This window comes from Caretta caretta, chromosome 22 (assembly GCF_965140235.1).
Source record: "Caretta caretta isolate rCarCar2 chromosome 22, rCarCar1.hap1, whole genome shotgun sequence".
Lineage (NCBI taxonomy): Eukaryota > Metazoa > Chordata > Testudines > Cheloniidae > Caretta > Caretta caretta.
Genome location: NC_134227.1, coordinates 14,690,550 through 14,711,630, shown reverse-complemented (window position 1 = coordinate 14,711,630; position 21,081 = coordinate 14,690,550). Strand labels below are relative to the sequence as shown.

At 45.9% G+C, this 21,081-nt stretch overlaps 1 protein-coding gene across 1 annotated transcript in view; it reads right to left on the bottom strand.

Moving 5' to 3' along the window:
* LOC125625464 (uncharacterized) overlaps positions 1 to 21,081 on the bottom strand; it is a 49,836-nt gene that overhangs the window by 6,559 nt on the left and 22,196 nt on the right. The window contains exons 27-41 of the mRNA XM_075122202.1: positions 20,353 to 20,485; positions 19,843 to 19,975; positions 19,036 to 19,191; positions 18,426 to 18,552; positions 17,823 to 18,034; positions 15,943 to 16,105; positions 15,344 to 15,426; positions 13,439 to 13,599; positions 11,780 to 11,933; positions 10,441 to 10,616; positions 10,280 to 10,349; positions 9,122 to 9,274; positions 7,872 to 8,207; positions 5,499 to 5,608; positions 4,054 to 4,169 (exon numbers count right to left, since the gene is read on the bottom strand). Of these exons, the coding sequence (XP_074978303.1) occupies positions 4,054 to 4,169; positions 5,499 to 5,608; positions 7,872 to 8,207; positions 9,122 to 9,274; positions 10,280 to 10,349; positions 10,441 to 10,616; positions 11,780 to 11,933; positions 13,439 to 13,599; positions 15,344 to 15,426; positions 15,943 to 16,105; positions 17,823 to 18,034; positions 18,426 to 18,552; positions 19,036 to 19,191; positions 19,843 to 19,975; positions 20,353 to 20,485 (2,283 nt within the window). The remainder of the gene's footprint in view (positions 1 to 4,053; positions 4,170 to 5,498; positions 5,609 to 7,871; positions 8,208 to 9,121; positions 9,275 to 10,279; positions 10,350 to 10,440; positions 10,617 to 11,779; positions 11,934 to 13,438; positions 13,600 to 15,343; positions 15,427 to 15,942; positions 16,106 to 17,822; positions 18,035 to 18,425; positions 18,553 to 19,035; positions 19,192 to 19,842; positions 19,976 to 20,352; positions 20,486 to 21,081) is intronic.

Genomic DNA, 21,081 nt, shown 5'->3' with positions numbered 1-21,081 from the left:
ATTTACCACTGCCCCAATTTTGTGTCATCTACAAACTTTATCAGGGATATTTTTTTCTTTTCTTCCAGGTCATTAAAAATATTAAATAGAGTAGGGACAAGAACAGGTCCCTGTGGGACCCCATTAGAAACACATCTGCTCCATGATTATTCCCCATTGAAAATTATACTTTGAGACCTATCAGTTAGCTAGCTTAATCCATTTGATGTGGGCCATAATTAATTTTATATTGTTCTAGTTTTTTTTAAATCAAATTGTCATGTGGTACCAAGTCCAATGCCTTTCAGAAGTCTAAGTATATTGCATCAACACTATTACCTTTATCAACCAAACTTGTAATCTCATCAAAAAAGATATAAAGTTAGCTTGACAGGATCTATTTTCCATAAATCTATGTTGGTTGGCATTAATTATATTACCCTTCATTAATTCTTTATTAATTGAATCTCCTATCAGCCACACCATTATCTTGCCTGGGATTGATGTCAGACTGTCAGGCCTATAATTATCCGGGCCATCTCATTTACCCTTTTTAAATAGTGGCACAATGTTCGCTTTCTTACAGTTTCTGGAACTCCCCCAGTGTCCCAAGACTTATTGAAAATCGACATTAATGTTGTCAGCTGTCAGCTCTTTTAAAATTCTTGAATGCAACTTATCTTGACTGACTAATTTAAACATGTCTACCTTTAGTACTGTATTTACTCGTTCATTAGCCCATTTGTTTATCAGCCAACCCCCCCAAGATGGATAGGAATAAATAGTAAAAACTGTATGACCCTTTCATAAGCCAACCCTATATTTCAGGGGTTGGCAAACTTTGGCTCCTGGCCCATCAGGGTAAGCCGCTGGCGGGTCAGGACGTTTTGTTTACCTGGAGCATTCACAGGTACAGAGCCCCTCAGCTCCCAGTGGCCGTGGTTTGCCGTTCCCAGACACCACTTCCCACAGCTCCCATTGGCTGGGAACGGCAAACCGCGGCCACTGGGAGCTGAGGGGCTCCGTACCTGTGAACGCTCCAGGTAAACAAAACGTCCTAACCCGCCAGCAGCTTACCCTGATGGGCCAGGAGCCAAAGTTTGCCAACCCCTGCTATATTTTAAAAGCTGGTGTCACAGGAAACATTCAAAAGTTTTGCTAGAATTATTTTAATGCAATCTAATGAAAAACCTGTTGTTGTTATAATAATAACTGAACAAATATGTATTCACCTTCAAAATTACAGTCAATATTTAAAATCAGTAAATGGATATTTAAAACAAGTAACTTAAAACAATATGAGATTTTAAAAAGTCTTAAAATCCTTCGAAGTCTGAATCAGTCTCTGATTCACCAAACAGTTCATTAAACTCTGCTTCAGTCACAGCTGCACCTGCATTGTCATTGTAGACTTCAGACTCAGATTCCTTCTCATCATCAGCCTCTGTTGTGTCATCACAACAAGATGTGGCACCATCTTCTGACCCGTCGAGTGCATTGCTGATACAGCATTCTAAATGATTTTTCTATCATTTCCGAGGGAATGGACACCACACGTCCTTGATCCACTGGGCGACCAGACTGATTTCTGGCTTCATAAGATTCCTGCCTTTCGTCAACTTTGCCATGCCTGAGCACATCCATTCAGACCACACTCTGCGTAGCCTGTCTTTAAAGGGTTTGTTCAGGCAGACATCAAGCAAAAAAACAATCAAGACATTGTAGAACTGAAGTTAAGCCTCCAGGTATTACAGCCAAAGTAGTTTTCATATTTTTGGCCACATTTTTCACCTCGTCCATCTTGTGTGCCCTGAACATGTCCCAGACAAGCATAGCAGGTTTCTTGAAAAGTGCTCCTGGTCTCTTATTCCACACTTTTTTCAGACATTCAATAGTCCCACTTTCATTCATCCATCCCTTTTCGTGTGCACGTACGATGACACCAGCAGGAAATTTCATGTTTTTAGGCAAGGTTTTTCTTTTAAAAACAACAACAACAGGAGGGAGCTTTGATCAATTTGCCCAACATCATAAAACCACCGCACAATGGATTTTTTCATGGCCAGTGGTTTTAATTAAAACTGTTTTTTCACCAACACTGGTTACCATTCTGTTGCTCGGGAGATCGAATGTCATCGGTGTTTCGTCCATATTTCCTATTTGTGACAGTTCAAATGCATATTCCTTTTGATATTTTATAATAAACCTTTGGAAAGATTCTATTTTTTTCTTCCAGATCTCTCAACAGTTTTTGCACTATCTTTGTTCACTGACGAAGCCAAGAGACCATGACGGTTCATGAAGCGAGTACACCAACCAACTGATGCGACAAGCATTGATGGCATTACTGACTTGTATTTGTCATCTTTCGACATTTGCAGAGCACACAGACCAATTCCATTTCTAGTGCCAATGTACCCATTTTGTCGACATTCAACAACCCAATTATGTAGGTCTTTCTCCAGCTCAGGAAATGAAGCGCACCTCATTGGACATTTTTTCTTGCTTCTTGGCATGTCTTTTAGCGTTGTTTTATTTTTTCGCCAATCTCTTACTTGCTTCTCATTGGTACAGAATTCACGAGCAACAGTGCAATTACTGTTTGCTTCTGCATATTCAACAACTTTAAGTTTGAACGCTGCATGATAAGCAGACCTTTTTCTTTTGATTTCACTGTTGTTCATTTTAAATACTAGTATGAAAATAGATGATTATTATTGTAGTTACAGATTTTTAGGACTTTACAGAGGAATATCACCTGCTTTATCACTGTCAAATTATTATTGTTCTTTGTTTTATTTCAAAGCAGCCCTGTAGATTGGCATGTCTGTGGCGATAACAGGCTATTTCAATTTTATTAGAGATTCTATCTCTATATATTTTCACATTGGCTTAAGGCTTACGAGGTCCATGGGTAGAAATGCATGAAGAGATCAATTACACAGAAGCGGACTGACACCATTGCTATAGTACTATCGTTCATTCTATCTTTCTGATTGGCTTGTAAGGCAGAGCATTTTGTGAAATGCATGGGTCAAACGTCATGCAGATCTGCAGCACTGCTCTTTTAGTATTCCGTTCAAACCAATCTAGTCCACTAAACAAAGCCTTTGCAACTTTAAAAGGCTGCAGTATTGACATAAATAAATGGGTCAGCAATCTTTGGCTCCCGGCCTGTCAGGGTAAGCCGCTGGCGGGTTGGGATGTTTTGTTTACCTGGAGTGTCTGCAGGCATGGAGCCCCTCAGCCACTTCCCACAGCTCCCATTGGCTGGGAATGGCGAACTGCGGCCACAGGGAACTGAAGGCCTCCATGCCTGCAGACGCTCCAGGTAAAAAAAATGACAATGTATTAGATATTCAATTCAATGATTTCATAGAGTTTAAAATCATCAAATTTTGGTGTAGACTCGTTTATAAGCTGACCCCCGCTCTTTGATGCATCACTTTTTTACCAAAAATATTCGGCTTATGAACGAATATATACGGTATCTCTTGTTTAACATCATCCTGAGATACTAGTGGAATGGAAAGAGTGTTATCATCATACGATGAGACTACTTCAACTGTCCTTTCCCAAATACAGAACAGATATATTTATTGAACAATTCTGCCTTTTCTGCATTATTATTGATAATTCTAGTATTTCCATTTGCTAACGGACCAATTCCACTGACAGGGTTCTTTTTGTTCCTCATATACTTAAAAAAAAACCCACCCAAACCTCTTCTTATTGTCCTTAACTCTGCTGGCCATAGATTTCTCCTTGTGTCCCTTCCCTTAAAATTTGTTTCCACAATTCCTAACTTCTGATTTATGTTCACTACTATGAGTTTTCCCTTTTGTCAATTATCTCTCTATCTCTCTAGCTAGCTGCCTTTACTTCCCCTCTAAATTAGGTTGTTTTTTTAACCAAAAAAGCCTTTTTCCTTGACTGTGGAATTGTGTCTTTTGCGCCATCTAGTAAAGTGTTCTTAAACAGCTCCCGATTATCATCCACATTTTTCTGATTCAATTCTTCCTCCCAGTTGATATGGCTCATAATTGTTTTTAACTGTGTGTTGATCTCCAGTACCTCTCATGTTGGGATTTCTCAAGGAATTGGGGATCTGGTGACATTCGGATGCTCAGAAGTTCTTCAAATATTGTCTGGGAGTCAAAGCATGTGGATGGTTTGTCTTCTGCAGGATCCTAAAATGAGCACCAAGAGTAAGGAAACAACAGTGTAAACACCAGAGGGTCAATCAAAAGAGCAACGTTTCTTCTGTGATCACACTGTATACTGCAAAAGTCCTGCAGGGAAATTAACTAACTAACCTGATGAGGATTGCTGCCTCTCATTGCAGAATTATTGCCATTCAGAGTAACAGCTGTGTTAGTCTGTATTCGCAAAAAGAAAAGGAGGACTTGTGGCACCTTAGAGACTAACCAATTTATTTGAGCATGAGCTTTCGTGAGCTACAGCTCACTTCATCGGATGCATACCGTGGAAACTGCAGCAGACTTTATATACACACAGAGAATATGAAACAATACCTCCTCCCACCCCACTGTCCTGCTGGTAATAGCTTATCTAAAGTGATCATCAAGTTGGGCCATTTCCAGCACAAATCCAGGTGAATTTGTGTGGGGGGGTGGAGGGTGAGAAAACCTGGATTTGTGCTGGAAATGGCCCAACTTGATGATCACTTTAGATAAGCTATTACCAGCAGGACAGTGGGGTGGGAGGAGGTATTGTTTCATATTCTCTGTGTGTATATAAAGTCTGCTGCAGTTTCCACGGTATGCATCCGATGAAGTGAGCTGTAGCTCACGAAAGCTCATGCTCAAATAAATTGGTTAGTCTCTAAGGTGCCACAAGTACTCCTTTTCTTTTTGCCATTCAGAGGTTCTTTATCTAAACTAGCAATGGACATACACCACTGAGTTCAGATCCAGATCTAGAATTTGAACAATCCCCATGGTTTAGGAGACTTCAGACCTGAGGTTTTATTGTGTGTCTGGTTCTACTCCACATACAAAGCAAATACTAGGGAAGGTAGAAGGCCACTCATCTGAAGAAGGCATTCTTTAAGCTTTGTAGACTAAGGGTAAATTTCTATTCTCTGCTCTGTACTGTGGATCACTATTCATCCCTGAGATCAAAGGGCACTTTGGATGTGGAATGAGAGCAGAGTATAGACTCCCCCTGAAGTTTGAGGTTCATGCTTCCCATGTTCCACTTTTGGGTTGTTAAAAGTGGAACTCAGCAGCACCTCCGAGCTTGGTGCTGATACCACGTAAACCCACTAAAGTGTAATGAATTCACATCAAAACCATCAATCAGCCCCAGGTATGCTCAGGAGGTTCCTTAATGCATCAACAAACCTTGCATGAAATTTGAATTTGCAACAAACCCAGCTAAACCAGGCAAATTTTGGCTGTATTGGAGCACATTTCACACTGCTCTAATCCACTGTCCCCTTGATCTGCATGTGTGATTTTCACTGCCACTAATGGAAGTCACATAATCTCAACTACCTTCTCTACTGCTCCCCAGGAACACTGGAAAAAGGCATTGGCCAGAGCTGTGATGCCTCTGTTGAGTTCTATCTGAAAGCAAGAATGAGCACTGGCAGCTGCTGTCGATCCTGGAGAAAGACAAAAGTAGACAGAGTCAGACCCCATTCACACCCCTTAAAAGCGATCAGAGTCCTTTTAATCCAAACGTGTAACCTCGTTAGCCATTAAATAGCCTCTCCACTGAGTGCACATGGTAGCAGACAAAATAGCAGCAAAGGCAAAAGTAACCAAAGCATCTGTCCAGTAGAAACAGTTTTAGAAAGAATGGAGGATGACAGTGAGAGACACAGGGTCTCCATACACACTGAGGAAGTTTCCCCAAACACTGCAGTTGGGTTTTACAACTAGTTTATGTGAACCAGGTTTAAAATCAGTAAGAATTTGTAGAACAAATCCCCACAGTAGACAGGCTGATAGTGTCAAAGGGACTGTGACTGGTGGAACCACAGGACAGCTACAACTAGAAACAATAACTTCCTTCTCCTTTACTAATGCTAATTAGCAAGAGATTAAACAAAGAAAGAGAGAGAGAGAGAGAAATAATCACAAATCCACGCCTCATTGCAAAAACAGAATTACACATTGTAATGGCAAGGATGAAGTTGGTCAATCTGACAGTATAATGTTCAGAATGCCACAGTAACATTGTACATGTGTAATACATTGTGTTCCAATGGAATTCAAAGTATGTCCTACACTCTATAGGTCTGATTTTCAGGGATGCTGAGGACTGCAGTTGTGGTGGTAGGCGCCCATCACCATTGAAAATCTGGCCCTATATGTGTAGCCGCCTTCCAGTGATGCAAGGGGGTAATCAACAAACCAAAGACAAGCTGTAGTTGTGGGAGAACAAGGTTCACCAAGGACATTGGGACAAACCCCTCTTCTTACAAAAAGTGCCATGAGATCTTTAGGGCTTGCTTCTATTCTCACAAAAGAGAAGCAAGTCCTGGATGTCCACATCAGGAAGATGGGACCTTGGCTTTTAAGGCAAACTCCATGTTGGTCAGAAGGATGAAGGGCTGAGCTGAGCTTAATGGTATTTGAACCTATAGTTCCAGACATTTCAAACCTGATACTCAGAGTCCTGAGACAACCCCTCTGGCCGCCGGTATATGGAAAAACCACCAGCCATGTTTCTTTATGGGGAATGTCTAACTTGGATTGATGATGATGCTATCCTAAAGTTAATTAAAGGAATCAACCTGGATACTCAGCAGCCTGCCAACCCAGCTAGCAAATGTATGCTACTTTCACTATCCTTGGACATGTACAACCCATCTAGCATACACCTAGACCTATTTTCTACATACATATAGATATAAACAAAAGCGTAATTAGGTTCAGTGACCAGAGGGGGGAATCTTGAGATTGGGGATGATCTAGGAGCTTTGGGATTCAGCTCCATTGGTTTCAGATCAGTAGCTCAAAAGGAGCATAGAGACTGCTAAAACTCATTAGCTGAATTTATAGAAAGTGGCTCTGAAGCATCACTGAATTCCAAAGCTCTGCATGTGATGGGCGGACATTTCCTTGTTGTGTGATTTGCATAGTAAATTACAGGGTAGATGCATGCTCTCTTTCTCTTGCCAATGATCCACTGTGACGCACAAACACCACTAGCTGCTTTCTGCAGTGATGTAATGATAATCAGGCGTTGGAGCTATGGAAAAAATTGTGCAAACACCTTTAAAGAACAGACCTGTTCACTCATCAGTTCTGAAGCTTGCAAAGGGATAGAAAATAAGAGTGAAATCAAGGCTAAATCCTCAGCTGGTGAAAATCAGCATAGCTCCATTGACTCCAAGATTTATTTAGGCTGTAGGGTCTTTGGGGCAGGGACTATCATGTTGAATTTGTGCAGCACCTAGTACAATGGGGTTCTGGTCCATGACTGGGCACCATGTTAATACAAATTATAATTATAATTTTAACAGCTGGAGACCTGGCTCTCAAAGGATTCAAACACTCAGTGAAAGCCTCCCTTGTACTGGGCTGTGATCCTACTGCTGGAGAGTGCCCAGGGCCTTTGAAGTTACTCCTCTGTTCCTAGTTTTGGGACACAGTATCCAGGCCAGAAAGGGCCGAAGGATCTGGAGAAAGGAAATAACACAAGTGATGTCACGTAGAGCAGCACTGCAGGACTCTAGATAGAGCTGTGTCCAGGAGCAAAGAAAACCAAACTTTTCCCAGACAGCAAACTCTTACCAAGCAACAAAGAAATTATTGGGGCTATGAAGACATGCCTATAAAAGAACCTGTTCCTCACCTGCTGAGTCACAGATAGAGTATAAATAGCAGACACCCTGCTCCCATTGCTGGCACTCATACCTGCTTTGATCCATGCCATGGCATTCAACAGGATGGCTATAAATTCCCCGGCATTCTCCAGGCGTGCTGAACATATATACAGGAACCTGTTGGTAGCATCATAGTAGGAATCTCCAGGGCTTTGGAGAGCCTCTTGGACCCTTTGGTAACTTTGGTCTGGGACTGTCTGAGCCAACATGAGTACCACAGCTGGGTGGGAGCAGGCCCTGCTTAGCAGGCGAATCACAGTGCAGCCAAAGCGGTAAACAACAAACTGGCGAGGGGACAAGCTGGCCAGATCTGTGGTGATCAGTGAATTCCTGGTGGACCTTGGAGAACTGTCACTCAAATATGCCTCTGGAAAAGAAAAGACACAGGAATTCAGGTAAGCAATCTAGCATCATTCCCTGCTCCCTGGAGCGGTCTTCTTCCCTCTGTCAACCAATACCATTTCTTGCTCCCTGGGGATGTCCTCCACCTGTAAACTAGCACCATCCCTCCACTATCCACAGCTCTCCTCCTTCCTCTGTGAAATTCTCCACAATAAGCTACAATTCTGCAAGCTATTTCCTTCCCATTATCACAGGCTTCCATAGAGATACTTTCTGGGGATGCACAGAGTGTAGGTGTAATGGCACCCTGCACAAAGGATTATGCCATTATAAACTGTTGGGTTCTTTAAAGCAGGCTGGGGCAAGTGAGCCCAGTATCCGCTGCCAAGCCACGCTTTTGTGGTCTCCATATACAAACTGTCACATGGTGATACTTCCCATTCCCACCCATCTAGCCATGATTGAAGGCTCCCTGTATCTTCAGGTTTGGCAGCTTGCCTCAGACATGTCCAGTCCCCAGAGGAGAGGTATCCTCAGTCTCACCTAAGCACTGTCACTCTTACTGTCATTTTCAGCATAGAGACCTAGTCGTAAATGGGCCCCAGAGGCTGACTTTCCCTCTCATCTTTCCTGGCCAGGATTGAAGCACACTGCCAGGGAAGCTTGCCCTTCTCATACCTATGCTGAACCTGTGGATCAACAGAGGACTTCATTCTCCAAGGAGGTCAATCCACCAGCTCTGACTCATGTTAAACTAGTTAATGAACTGTGGAGATATTTTATGTATAAGACTACGTAAAAGTCACTCATCTGGGCACAAATGTAGAGTGGACTTGGTAATTAATGATTCCTCCCCCCGACATCAATCCTGTATGTTTGCATTCTGCACCTCAAGGGGCACAGGCTTCAGGACACTCAAGAGGAATTTTGCTTCATTACCTGCAGCAGAAACAATAGGACACTGCTGCTGCTTCTCCAAAGCCTGCCTGATCTCACGCAGGGTCCTGGTGAGGGGGGAAGTTGCCATTAGACTCTCCACCTCAAGCTCAGTCAGACAGGCCAGTGTGGCCCTACCAGGCTGAGGACCTAGCCCTGGGAAACACAGACATGGCATGTCAGCTAGAAAAGCACCTCCAGGCCTGGAGAAAGGAGGTGGCTTCATGCAGATGGCTGGGCAGGTGGGCAGTTACTGCATAACACATTGCCACATGCAAGAACTGTAGTGCCTAGAGAGAATGCTTCTCCTGAGCCCCAGGTGGTAAGAGAATCATGGAGCTGATGCTCCTCCATCTAGATGGTGTCCAGTGGACATGCCAAACCCACAAAAAAATTGCAGAAATTGGTCTTGTTTTTGGCTTAATTGGCTTGTGAGTTGCTTGTTGGCTACTTTTTAGCTTGTTGCTTGTTGTTTGTTGTAGCTTGTTGCTGCGTCTTCTTCTTCTTCTTCTTCTTTTTTTTGATTGGCTCCCGGCAAGCAGAGGCGAGTGGGGGAGTCAGGAGTGCACTGCAGGCCCACCACAGTCCCAGACTGCACACCGGGGGGATCTAGTCACATAGAGTGTGGGGGTTCTTAGGGGTTGGCTTGTTTTGGCCTTGTTTTGAAATGGGATTAGCTTGATTTTTGGCTTATTGTGAAAGTCGGGGTGCTTATTTACTGTGTGAAAAAGTGGGCAACTGTGGTGTCCGGTTCTCCAGACAGCATCCACCTAGTGGCTGATCAATGGAGCAGCACCCAAAATCTTTCACAGGAGGTGGTTGCTGAGTACATGGCTGCAAAATGGCTAGGACTGTTGTGGATTTTCCCCCACCACAGTATTGTTCTATGCACTGGGGGCGAGGGTCCATTTGCTGTAGGGCCTGTCTTGGACTGGTGTGTAATGGGAGCTTACTGGGAAATGCTCCTTCACCTTACCACCAACATAAAAAGACCTCCCTGTAAATAGTAATTATAAAATGTCCAAAGAAAATTAAAAAAAGAAAAAAAGTGTTGCTACCCAGACACTCTGGTGATTATTTTAACCAAGTATCTATCAAAGCAACCTCTTACAGCACCCCCTGAATTGTTACCGTGTCCACAGCTGAACCCATGGCTCTTACCTAGTTCTTCGCAAGTGACAAAGGGGCCTTTCCTATTGGAGCGTCCATGCTGCTGGAGCCCGCCAGGATCCTGTAGGACAAACAAGGGCCAAGTGTCATAGACAGAGACACGAGTCATTGGGAATAATACAGAGGTCCATTTTGGGTCAGCTGTTCTTCACCTGCCCTCGCTCTGCTCCTGCTTTCCTTTGACTGGCCAGGCTGGATTCTGCTGTCCCATCCTGTCCCTGTACATGCTGTGCTGGCTCTTGCTTCACAATTGTCTTCCCACAATGGACTTTACCAAGCAGGATTTTCAGAGCTTTCATTAATTCAGTTGCCTCCCGCCACTCAGCACCTAATGAATTCAGCAACAGCAATAATCAAGGATGGTTCCACACATTTATCAAGCCCCACTCATTCCCAAGTGCTTTAAAACCTATACACAAGTCTCATTTATCCACTACTGACGTGCAGCCAATGTGGCCGTGGTTTATAAGTGCATGGTAGTTTAGGACAGGAAGTTAAGAATTCTGTACTTACACTACTGGGAGAATGTACAGAAGCTCAGTGGAGTTAACGGAGCTGGGATCTGACTGGGGCACTGAGGTTTGGACTAACAACCTTAGTAGAGCCTCAGTTTTACATCTCATTTGAAAGGGAGCTCAGGAGACAGCCTAGTTCCAGGCTTGACTTGAGCTTTATGAATCCAGACCGCTGCTGATGGCAATAGGTTCACAGAGAATAGGTCCATCAATGGCTTTTAACTAAGACAGTCAGAGACACAACCCCGTGGTCTGGGTATCCCAAAGCCTCTGACTGCCAGAAGCTGGGACTGGACGATTGGGGATGGATCACTCGCTAATTGTCCTGTTTTGTTCATTCCCTGAAGCGTCTGGCACTGGCCAGTGTCGGAAGACAGGATACTGGGCTAGATGGACCTTTGGTCTGACCCAGTATGGCCATTCTTATGTTCTTAATACCTGTCTGTAACACTGTGCAACCAGTGCATCTCATCTCCAGCCCTTGTGGAAGAGTCCTACAGTTTAGAATGTAATAGGGCTAATATCTGAGGGTCTCTCAAAATTAGAACTCTGTGGAATTGAATGGAGAATTATAACATATCTTATGCCATTCCATAGAATTTAATAGAGAATTATAGCTCTGCTATGGAATCCTATAGGTTGGATCCAATAAAGCTAATGGAAAAAGTTGATAATTCCCTATTGAATTTCTTAAGGTTTACAGTAATGTCTATAGAATACGATTACATTTCTGTAGGACTCTTTTGATTTCATCCTGTTTGGTAGGTCTCTTCCCCAAAGGAACTCACCTAAGGAGCTGCCATCAATTCCTATGGGAATTGTGACTTGCAGTGACATGGAAAGCTGGGATATTGAGTTGTCTCTTCTCCCCATTTACATGAACCATGCCTTTCCTAATCATGCTGTGGATGGCTCATGGAGCACTACCTGCCATCCAATCGCTACTGCTCCCTTCCCTCCACTCTGGTTCTCTCACCTGTGTGGCCCATTGCTTGAAAGTCTCTGCTGGTCACTTCGTCATGTTGCCCAATGCCCATGGCTGCCTGGGTGCTCCCCTGGGTTCTATGCACAGAGATGCTTTGCTTGGAGAGGTCTTTCAGCTCATCAGAGTCCAGAGTTTGCACCATGTCCTAGTTACAGAGAGCAGCAGCATCATGCTTTACCTCTCTTGTATTCACTCCTCCCTTTCCCAGCCTCTCCAACCAAGCACACAGACACCACGGGCGAAATGCCACCTTCACATGCAGGTCCCATGCTGGCATCCCAGGGCAGAATTTGACCCTAGATCACATGCATTTATAAGAACACTATAGTATCAGGTGAGCTTTGTTTGGCTTAGAATAAGACTCCAAGAGTATTCTGTATCCCAAATGACAGGGGCAGCAGTGGGTGTGCATCTCCTGAACACTGGGAAGCTCCAGAAAGGATTCCAGAAGCCCCATGGCTGTGCCCAAATGCTCTGTAGAGCCCTTAGGGAGCAAATGCAGTGCAGCCCCTTGCAGAACTAAAACTGCCAGCCCATGTTCTTGTCTGTACAGTGCAAATAAATCCAGCACCTCTCTCCTGGACCAGGCAGTAGCATGAGACTCAGAGCAAGGAGCTTAGCTTTCAGCAAAAATGAAGGAGGTACCAGAAACATTTGTGGCTATGGAAACCACACTGGGCATATAAAATAAGCTGCGCTTCTGATCACCGTGACATGGGGCAGCCAAGTTCCAAAGTGCTACTTGACAGGTCACTGCTGAAAGGAATGTTGCATTGTGGGATTGCAGCCAGAGGACCGCTTATACCGGTATAGTTATGTGTGTGTCCATACTGCCACTGTGCTAACAAAACTATACTGGCAGGAGGCTCATGTCTCTCCCCAAAGGGAGCAGAAATGCCTGAAAAAGCAGAGGGTGTTGTTGTTCGGGGACAGAAGTAAGGGTGGACAACCATAAGACTGTGCCAAAAATGGATCAGTTTTGCTGGTACAACTTTCCAGCGCAGACCAGGCCTAACAGACGCTGAAAATCTAGCTAATAGGCTAAGTACCAGGGATCCAGAGCCCACAGGTAGCAAAAAGCTGGAGCAAAGAGTTTCATCCAATACTGCACTATTATTTAGCCAAGATCAGGCTCAGAGGTATTTCCACTGGGAGCAAATTCCAGAAGTGAAAGCCAGGAAATGCCGTTTGGCACCCAAGGGACTCCAGCTACATGGAAGTGGAAGGGGAAGCATTTGCCTGAGAGAGGTGGGCTCTGGGCACGTCCAGGCTCTGTAGTCACTAGCTCCCTGATCTTCACCCAGAAGTGGACTGGTAGCCGGTGCAGAGTGATATGTTCCTGCTGGTCTGCCCTGCTCACAGAGCGGACAGCTGTATGCTGCATCTGGTAGCCTTTCAAGGGTAGCTCCAGGTAGAGCATGCTGCTGCAGTCTAGCCTATGTAGAGGTAACAAAGGCATCGCTAACCACAATGAGATGAGCGCAGAAGGATGGAATCTCTTGCCCAGCTGCATGTCTCTCTGGCCATTGCTGCTACTGGGACTCCTCAGACACAGCAGCTATGCTGAGTAAATTCCTACCCCGTAAACTATGTATGCTACAAGTTCCAAGGTTCTGAGATCCCCTCCCTTAAGCTCCTCTCCATACTGACCATCAGCCCCTGGATCCTCTGGCAGATCCCCCTGTAAAAGGCCAACACATCCATCCTGTGTTTTGCCATCTGAGAAGCCAGGTGAAGGTTTTGGTCCTCCAGTTTATCATATAGGGTGCGGACGCTGAAATCTTCCAGGTCCCTCAGTGCGGGCTGCTCGCCTGAAACACAAAGTACCTCTCATTTCCCATTGTTGACTGAAAGGCCTGAAGATATTTCTCTCCTTGAGAGTCATCAGCTGAATCTCTAAGTGGCTATGATCTCATGATACACCATTTCATTTTGGGCCAGGTCTTTAATACCAATCCCAGCATGCTTCACAGAGTGCAATAAAGGGTAATGCGGGAGAGAGAAGTGTGGCGTGGAGGAGGAAAGGAGAGGAGAGTCGATGCGGCAGAAGATACAGGGAGGCTGTTGCACATGGCTGGAGCTGCAAGTGGCTGCAGAACAGAAGGCCTTTACCTAACAATGGCAAGACTGTGAGGGTCAGAACTGATGCTAGAGACCTGGAGGGAATGGATCAGAGAAAGATAAAGCCCACTGTGAGGGTGCCTGGATAAAGTGCTTTGAGGGTTCTAATAACTAAGAACCCGCAGTGGATCTGTCTTCTGAAATGAAAAGGGAGACCCTCATGGATCTGTGGATACGGGTGATGTAGTCAGATACTTTTGTATGTGAGAGGAGAGCTGTGATGTTCCGATGAATCGCACGTTTATTTTACAAAGCTCATTGGATTCACCACCACTGGCCTTTCCTTGTTTGGAGAACAGAAACCCAGTCTCAGAGGGAGTGCAGAAGGAATGCATAAACGGCCAGCTACAGTTGTTTCATAACTCAGCCCTGTACATCCCGTGTGTCCTTAAGTCACATCTCCTGCATGTGTCTTATTCTGCTGATCTCTCCCACAAGGAAAAAGAGACCAGCCTTTGTAATGCGCTTTGAGACCTGTGGCTGAAAAGTGCCAGTTAAGTGCTAAATGTCATTCATTCTCTGATATTACCATTGGGGTTGTGCGGTTTATACCACAGCAGCTTTTGCATATTAGTATGTTTGGACTGTTGATGCAGCGCCTAGATGGAATCATGCTAAAAATATATTTATTATTGTTTTTAGGAGATATGAAAGAATGAATGCATGGATCCAAGGACCTGTGTGGCAGTGGAAATGACAATCTCTCTTAGAACAGGAGCCAGTAAAAAGACAGGCAGAGAGCACAGACACCAGGTGCTGTTTTTTCAGAACTTAAGGGACCTTTGCTGAACAGAATATGGAATCTTCTCACAGCCCATTGTGTCCTGTTAGGCTCTTAGTTTTAGTTTTTTACAGCACAACAGTTCCCAGAGCCAGTAGATGGTGCCACCTGCTGGGCCCTGAACTTATTGCATTAGCATGAACCACACCTTGAGCCCATCACCTCTGAGATGTTGTCACTGAAAGAGGGGAAGAAAGACTGTAGGTTGCTGGGCACTCAGAGAACATATGAGCCAACAGCAGAATACAGGGCCCTCATTTTCCAGGAGCTTGGCTTTGCTTATTAATGTTGTGCATCTCTCCCTCACCTCAGATACCCTGAGGGCAGTTAGCCTCCTCAGTTTGAGGCCGGGGGGACTCTTAAACCCATTACACAGCTGGCAGGCTCCTGACCCGCACTTGGGAGAGAGAAAATGTTTGAATGGAAGGAGAAACCTATGAAATGTTTGTGTCTCTGAGCGTCAGTGCATCGCAGCCTGAGTGAGTGTGTGACCACAAATGTATGGGCATCAGCATGAGTTTCCAAGTGTGCAGGCACTGGGATACTATGGTATGGGCATGGTACACAAATGAGAACAGAACAAAACAGAGTTGGTGGGAATGAGTATGAACAAATCAAAAGGAGAGAGTCTGGCCTTTGATAAAGGGCTTTACCTGGACCATGGATAACTCCTTTCTCTCCACCATCAGCTCCTCTTCCAGAACCCTGGGGACCGAGGGCTTCATAGAACTGAAGGCTGGAGGGAGAAAAGAGAGTGTGATGCATATCCATGGGTGGAGCAGTACACACACGCTCCATGCACCCACTCACAAGCCAGTGCAGGCTCCCAGTAGCAGCAGCAGCTGCAGTGTCACCAATCCAGTTCAGATGCTAGATTAACGTTTTTCTTGTTGATTCTGGAGTAAGAGGGGTATGGAGCAGAGAACCAGGCAAAGGGATTCATGCAAAAAGAGTGAGGTGATGGCAGCGTGCAGGGGATGCCAGTGGAGATGAGAATGGGAGTGCTCTGGAGTGCAATATGGGAAACCACCACCCTGTGGGGAAGCAGAGAAGTTTCATCTCTGTGGAGTTGAGGAGCCATCAGACTGTGATGTTGGACAGGAGCGCAGTGCCAAAGAGCAACAGGGATTAGCACCCCATCTGGCCTGTGCAGTAAGAAGCCTGTTTCCTCTATTGCTCTTGCACTCTATCCTGCAGGCCTCTATTTGTAAGCTCCAGAGCTAGTGGAGTCCCAGCATGCGGACAGACTCACCTGTCTTTAATGAGGATGTACTCGGGTGGGATGTGTGGCTCACCCAGGCTCCTCCACCGTGGCTTCCAGTTGTTCATAGGACTGGGGTTGGAAATGTGGGGCCTCAGCATGATAGCCAGGGTCATCAGCACAACCGTCAAGAAGCCCAGGACAAAAAGCACTGCTAGAAAGACCAGGCAAGATGGCCGGGTGAAGGAGCTATGTGTCAGCATCAGTGGCTGAGTGCTGCCACAGTACCTGGGATGGTACCATGGTGCAGAATGGTTGGGGCCTGGGCTACCCTTTTATCTAGTGTATAATTCGGGGAATCATGGAAAGGGTGATGGACTGGCCTTGCACATCCAACAAGGAAAACCCTAAAGGCCACCTGCAAATGGAATCAACAGCATCCCATTGCCTTCCTCCATTGGTACCGATGCCTCCAGCATCCACAGCAGGAGGGGCACTCACCATTTCTTATGCCCGGGAGAAGAGGGGCATGCGGCAATCACCACTGACATGCTTCAGAGGGGCACTGCCTTCTCCATACCCAATAACAGGGACATCTAGCAACCTCCATCCCCTTGGCTAAGCACTCCCTTTCTCCTTAGCCCCAACCTAGCCCAGAGGAACATTTAGCCACCCCACCTTCACTAATCACACTCAGGTAGGGAGGACTGCGGAATGATCCCTGTAGGCCTGGCATGCGTGTGGATGGAAGGGGCGTACAGCCCGGACAGCTGAAGCTGATGATGGAAGCTGGTGCTCACGCTTGCGGGCCGCACTTTCATGCATATTTCTGCTGTCTCTCTTGGCTAGTTGAGGGATAACAGAGCTAGGCCTCTGAGAGCCCCCTCCAGAGCTGTGCTCCTGAGATCAGACCTTCCTAAATTTTTTACAATGAATTTATTTCCTTCCACTTTATCAGGAAACACTAACAATTGGCATGCTGGTGCTGAGGGGAAGGTAGCCATTGATTACCTGCATTCCACCCATGGGGACTGGGGGTGGGAGGGAGGGGAAGGTGTCTGCTCTTGGTATCTCCCCCCTTTCACTCCTGCCTCAGGCTTATTCCTAGCTAGGGGCAGCAGGAAGCCTTGGGAGGGTTGGCTCCAGGAGGGAAGGGTACTGATGAGAACAGGAAAAGGCCAGGGGCTTGATGCTATTTCCAGAGAGGCAGACTGGTTTAAGCATTTGTAGCTGTTGCCTGATGGGCTTAAGCACCCTTGTCCCTCTGGTGCATCTGGGGATGGACTGGTGAGTGAACGAGAAGGAAGTCTCTGCCATTGATGCAAGAGGAAAGTTATGGGGACCCGTTACCTAAAATATAAACAAGATCCCCTGCAGGGGCAGGGGCTTACCACTGAAGGGCTATGAAGTGCATGGTGCCTTTCCATCCCTAACACAGCCCCTTAAAGGCCATAGTTCTACGAGCACCTCCTCACTGTCAGTGAACTTCTGCCCCACTGGGACCAAAGAACCCCTGTTGTGGCTGTTCCAGCTAACAATTTGGGCTTTCTGGAAGCTTGCAGAATGTAGCTTGCCATTCACATGCACGAACGATATTCAGCTCAATGTGTCTGTCTCTCTGCAGGGCGAGGCTACTGGGGGATGCTCCCCATGAATTACAACAGCTGACCCTTCAGGAGGTACATGAGTAGACTGGGACAGCCAAATTAACCCTTGGAGCAATCTCACTAATGTCAAGGGGTTTACACCAGGGATAGGTTTGGCCCATCAATGCATGATGCCTATAAAAGTCCTTCTCTCTGGATAGTGGAAAGAGAACCCTATTAAAAGGGTATGTATCAAATGGGAGCTCATTTCCCACACACAGGTACAAGGAAAGTCACCAACAAGCTCCTTTGGTTTAAAGTATCAATTTGCCTTGAGTGCTGTACCTGAGATAGTTGCCCAGTCAGGGGCTAAATTTAGTGCCCGATGTTTCAGAACCCCATGCCTGGCCAGCTGGTATGGAGAGGAGGGCTGGAAGGAAGCACTGACAGGGTCACAGCCCATGTTCTCCTCGTTCACAACCACGATCAAGATACGTTCCTGGATGGTGCTATCCCTGAAAACATATCTCCCAGGATCTAGGAAAACATGGGCAAACCTGAAGGAGAGAAGGAGGAAATACAGGCAGATCCAACTGCCTTTAGTGTTAGGATCTAGTCACTAGCTTCTCCAGCCCAAAAGCTAAATGCCTTATCTGGAAGAACCATTCTTGGGAGGACTTAATGTCCATTCTCATTCAGAGCCTGATGCAAAGCTCACTGAAGTCAATGGGAGGTCTTTCCACGGAAAGACCCTGCATCAGACCCTCAGTGCTGGATCGGTGCATCAGACCCTCAGTCCTGGATTTCCACATGCTGCTCCTTGCCACAGACCTAACCTTTCACTGAAGGAACCACCCTCCTCCAGGAAGAAGGGAAACGTACAACATATCTCATCATAACAACATCACTCAGTCTTGAGTTCCCTTCCACATTAGCATTAGGAGTTACCTGGAGATGTTGAGGTGAGTCTCCCGAATAAGGTGGTCCAGTCTTCGGAAATGACCAAAATCCCAGCCAGGATTGCTGTTGTACAGATGCTCCTTCTGATAGATGGGGTAGTGGCTGGAAGTGCGGTCTGGGAACGAGCAGCACAGAGTTAGCAATTCTGAGCCACTTGGTTAGGATGGATGCAATCAAGCTGCACTGTACTGAGCAATGCGTGGGACCCAAGGGGTATTACACCATTTAATGATAATACTTTGCACGTCACAGCATTGAGGGTCTCACAATGCTTTACACACACACACTAGCGAAGCCTCACAATCGGGGGTGGGGGGGTACTTTTATCCACATTGTACAGACAGGAAAATTAAAACAATATTTAAGTGACATATCCATGGCCACAAAGTGAGCCAGTGGCAGAGTCTCGAATAGAACCCAGGAGTCCCCTGCAGTCAGGCGTGTCTAAAGGTAAAAAGGCAGGGGACATGTAGAAGAGATGCAGGCATGCAGTACCAGCCCATAGTTTGGTAAACAGTCATACACGTGGTGGGTCTAGGCACATAGGATGATTAGACAGACGAGTAGACAGCATATGAATCCACACGACAAGACTCACTGCGGGTATGGATGGTGAGCTGGAAAAGGATGGCATCTCCCACATTCAAACACACAATAGGGTTGGGGATGCAGGGTAAGGGATGGGTGTCCTTGTAGGAGACAGTCTGCTCACTGCGCCAAACTCTCTGCAATGGCAGATCCAACCAAAAGTCTCCTGGGGCAGGCAGTGGAGAAAAAGAGGGTAGGAGTGGGAGCACTGCCAGGAAAGCACATGCCAAAGAGGCAGCATAAGACAGCATCTACCCCTCGACAATGTAAAGCCACTTCCCTCCCATCTTTCTGCTTTTGGGTAGGGTGACCAGATGTCCCATTTTTATAGGGACAGTCCCATTTTTTGGGACTTTTTCTGATATAGGTGCTTATTACCCCTCACCCCCTGTCCTGTTTTTTCACAGTTGCTGTCTGGTCACCCTACTCTGGGGCCCAACTCTGCTCTCACTGAGACCAGTGTCAACCAGGACTGACCCAACTGAAATCAAACATCTGCCGGTGGGAGAGGAGCATCAGGCCCTTTCTCGTCAGTGCATTGATCTGTGAAGATACAGAATCCTCCACTAGTTTCTTGGAAGGCTGGAGTGATCTCATAACTATCAACTACTTAATTCCCAGGTGCCCGAGGGGTTTGAAAGTGCAGCCAATTCATGTCCCTCTGAACACAGGGCCACATTCAAGATTTCCTGTAAAATGAGGACTCCCTTGTGTAATGTGGAGCATTTGAAAACAAATTCCCTCTGCCCCATGTAGCTCATAGGAAACTTAAGTCTATTTGCTGACTCTTCATCTTTACCGAGTTTTCATGTCTCACCTGTGAGGAATGTATCCAGCATGTCTGTGCTGGAAATAATGAAACCAAATACCCCAGTGGAGCCAAACAGAACCAAATGCACCTGCTGGCTCTTCTGCACATGTTCATCTGGGCCCAGAATGTTTGTCACCTCCTGCAAAACAGAGCAGGCCCTCAGGAGGACAGAGAATTACCAGTGATACTATTAATATTGGAATCAGGCTACCTCCCATGTCCCAGGCCCACCTCTACCTTTAATTAATCTGCCTATGATTGTCTTAGTGATTCTTCCCCCCAACATTCAGTCACTACCATTCAACAAGGATTCATCATCCTCTCACCTACGCCGTATTCCATGTCCTCTGAACAATATGGAGCCACTTCCTCCTTTCTGTGCACAGTCTGGCTCCTCCACATTACACCAACACCCTGCCTTCAAACCCAGCACAATCCCCTTACCTGGCTGCAATCTATTAGCTCTCTCCAGCCTCACATCACCTGGGGAGCAGGGCCCAGCCTGTCTCTACTCACTCTGTCCTCTCCTTCTTCAACACTCAGGAGGAGCTCTGAATGGATGCCAAGGCTCAGAGAGATCTGTGGGGTGTTCAGCAAGCACTCTCGGTCGCACAGCTCTTCGGCAGAGATGTACTGCTCACAACGACACCTTGCCAAGGAGAGAAAGTGTCTTGGTTACTTACAGTCACTGGGAAAGCAGCTGCAAGATGTAGATGGTCAGACCAGCTCCATTATTCTATAATCTGTACAGTCAAGTGGTCAGTTCTGTAAAAATGGAAAACAGGGATTGCCAGGGTTGATCACATGCAAGGTCCATCTACTGCAGTATCTCCGACAGTGGCTAGTACCAGGTGCTTCATAGGAACCCCGCAGCAGGCAGACACGGGATAAGCTGCCCTCTGACCTGTGTCTCATCCTGGTCTCTCATAGACATTAGTTTAAGTCCTGAAGCATAAGGTTTGTATCCCTTCCAGACTTTTTGCTGAGAGCAACGCACATAGTGATTCAGTGCTCTCCCGCTACGTTTCTATGCAATCTACTTTTTTACTCTCTGGAGGAGTTTTTGAGGTACAGTAGTTCACCCACACAGAAAAGGATAATGTCCTACAGATAATGACTGACTTCTATATTCAAGAGCCTCTACCTGAAACCATGAAAGAGATTTAGACCAAAAATGAAGCATCTCTATTAAAATGATGAATGAGGAGTGAACTCTGAATTCATCATCAGTTTTGGTCTTAATTT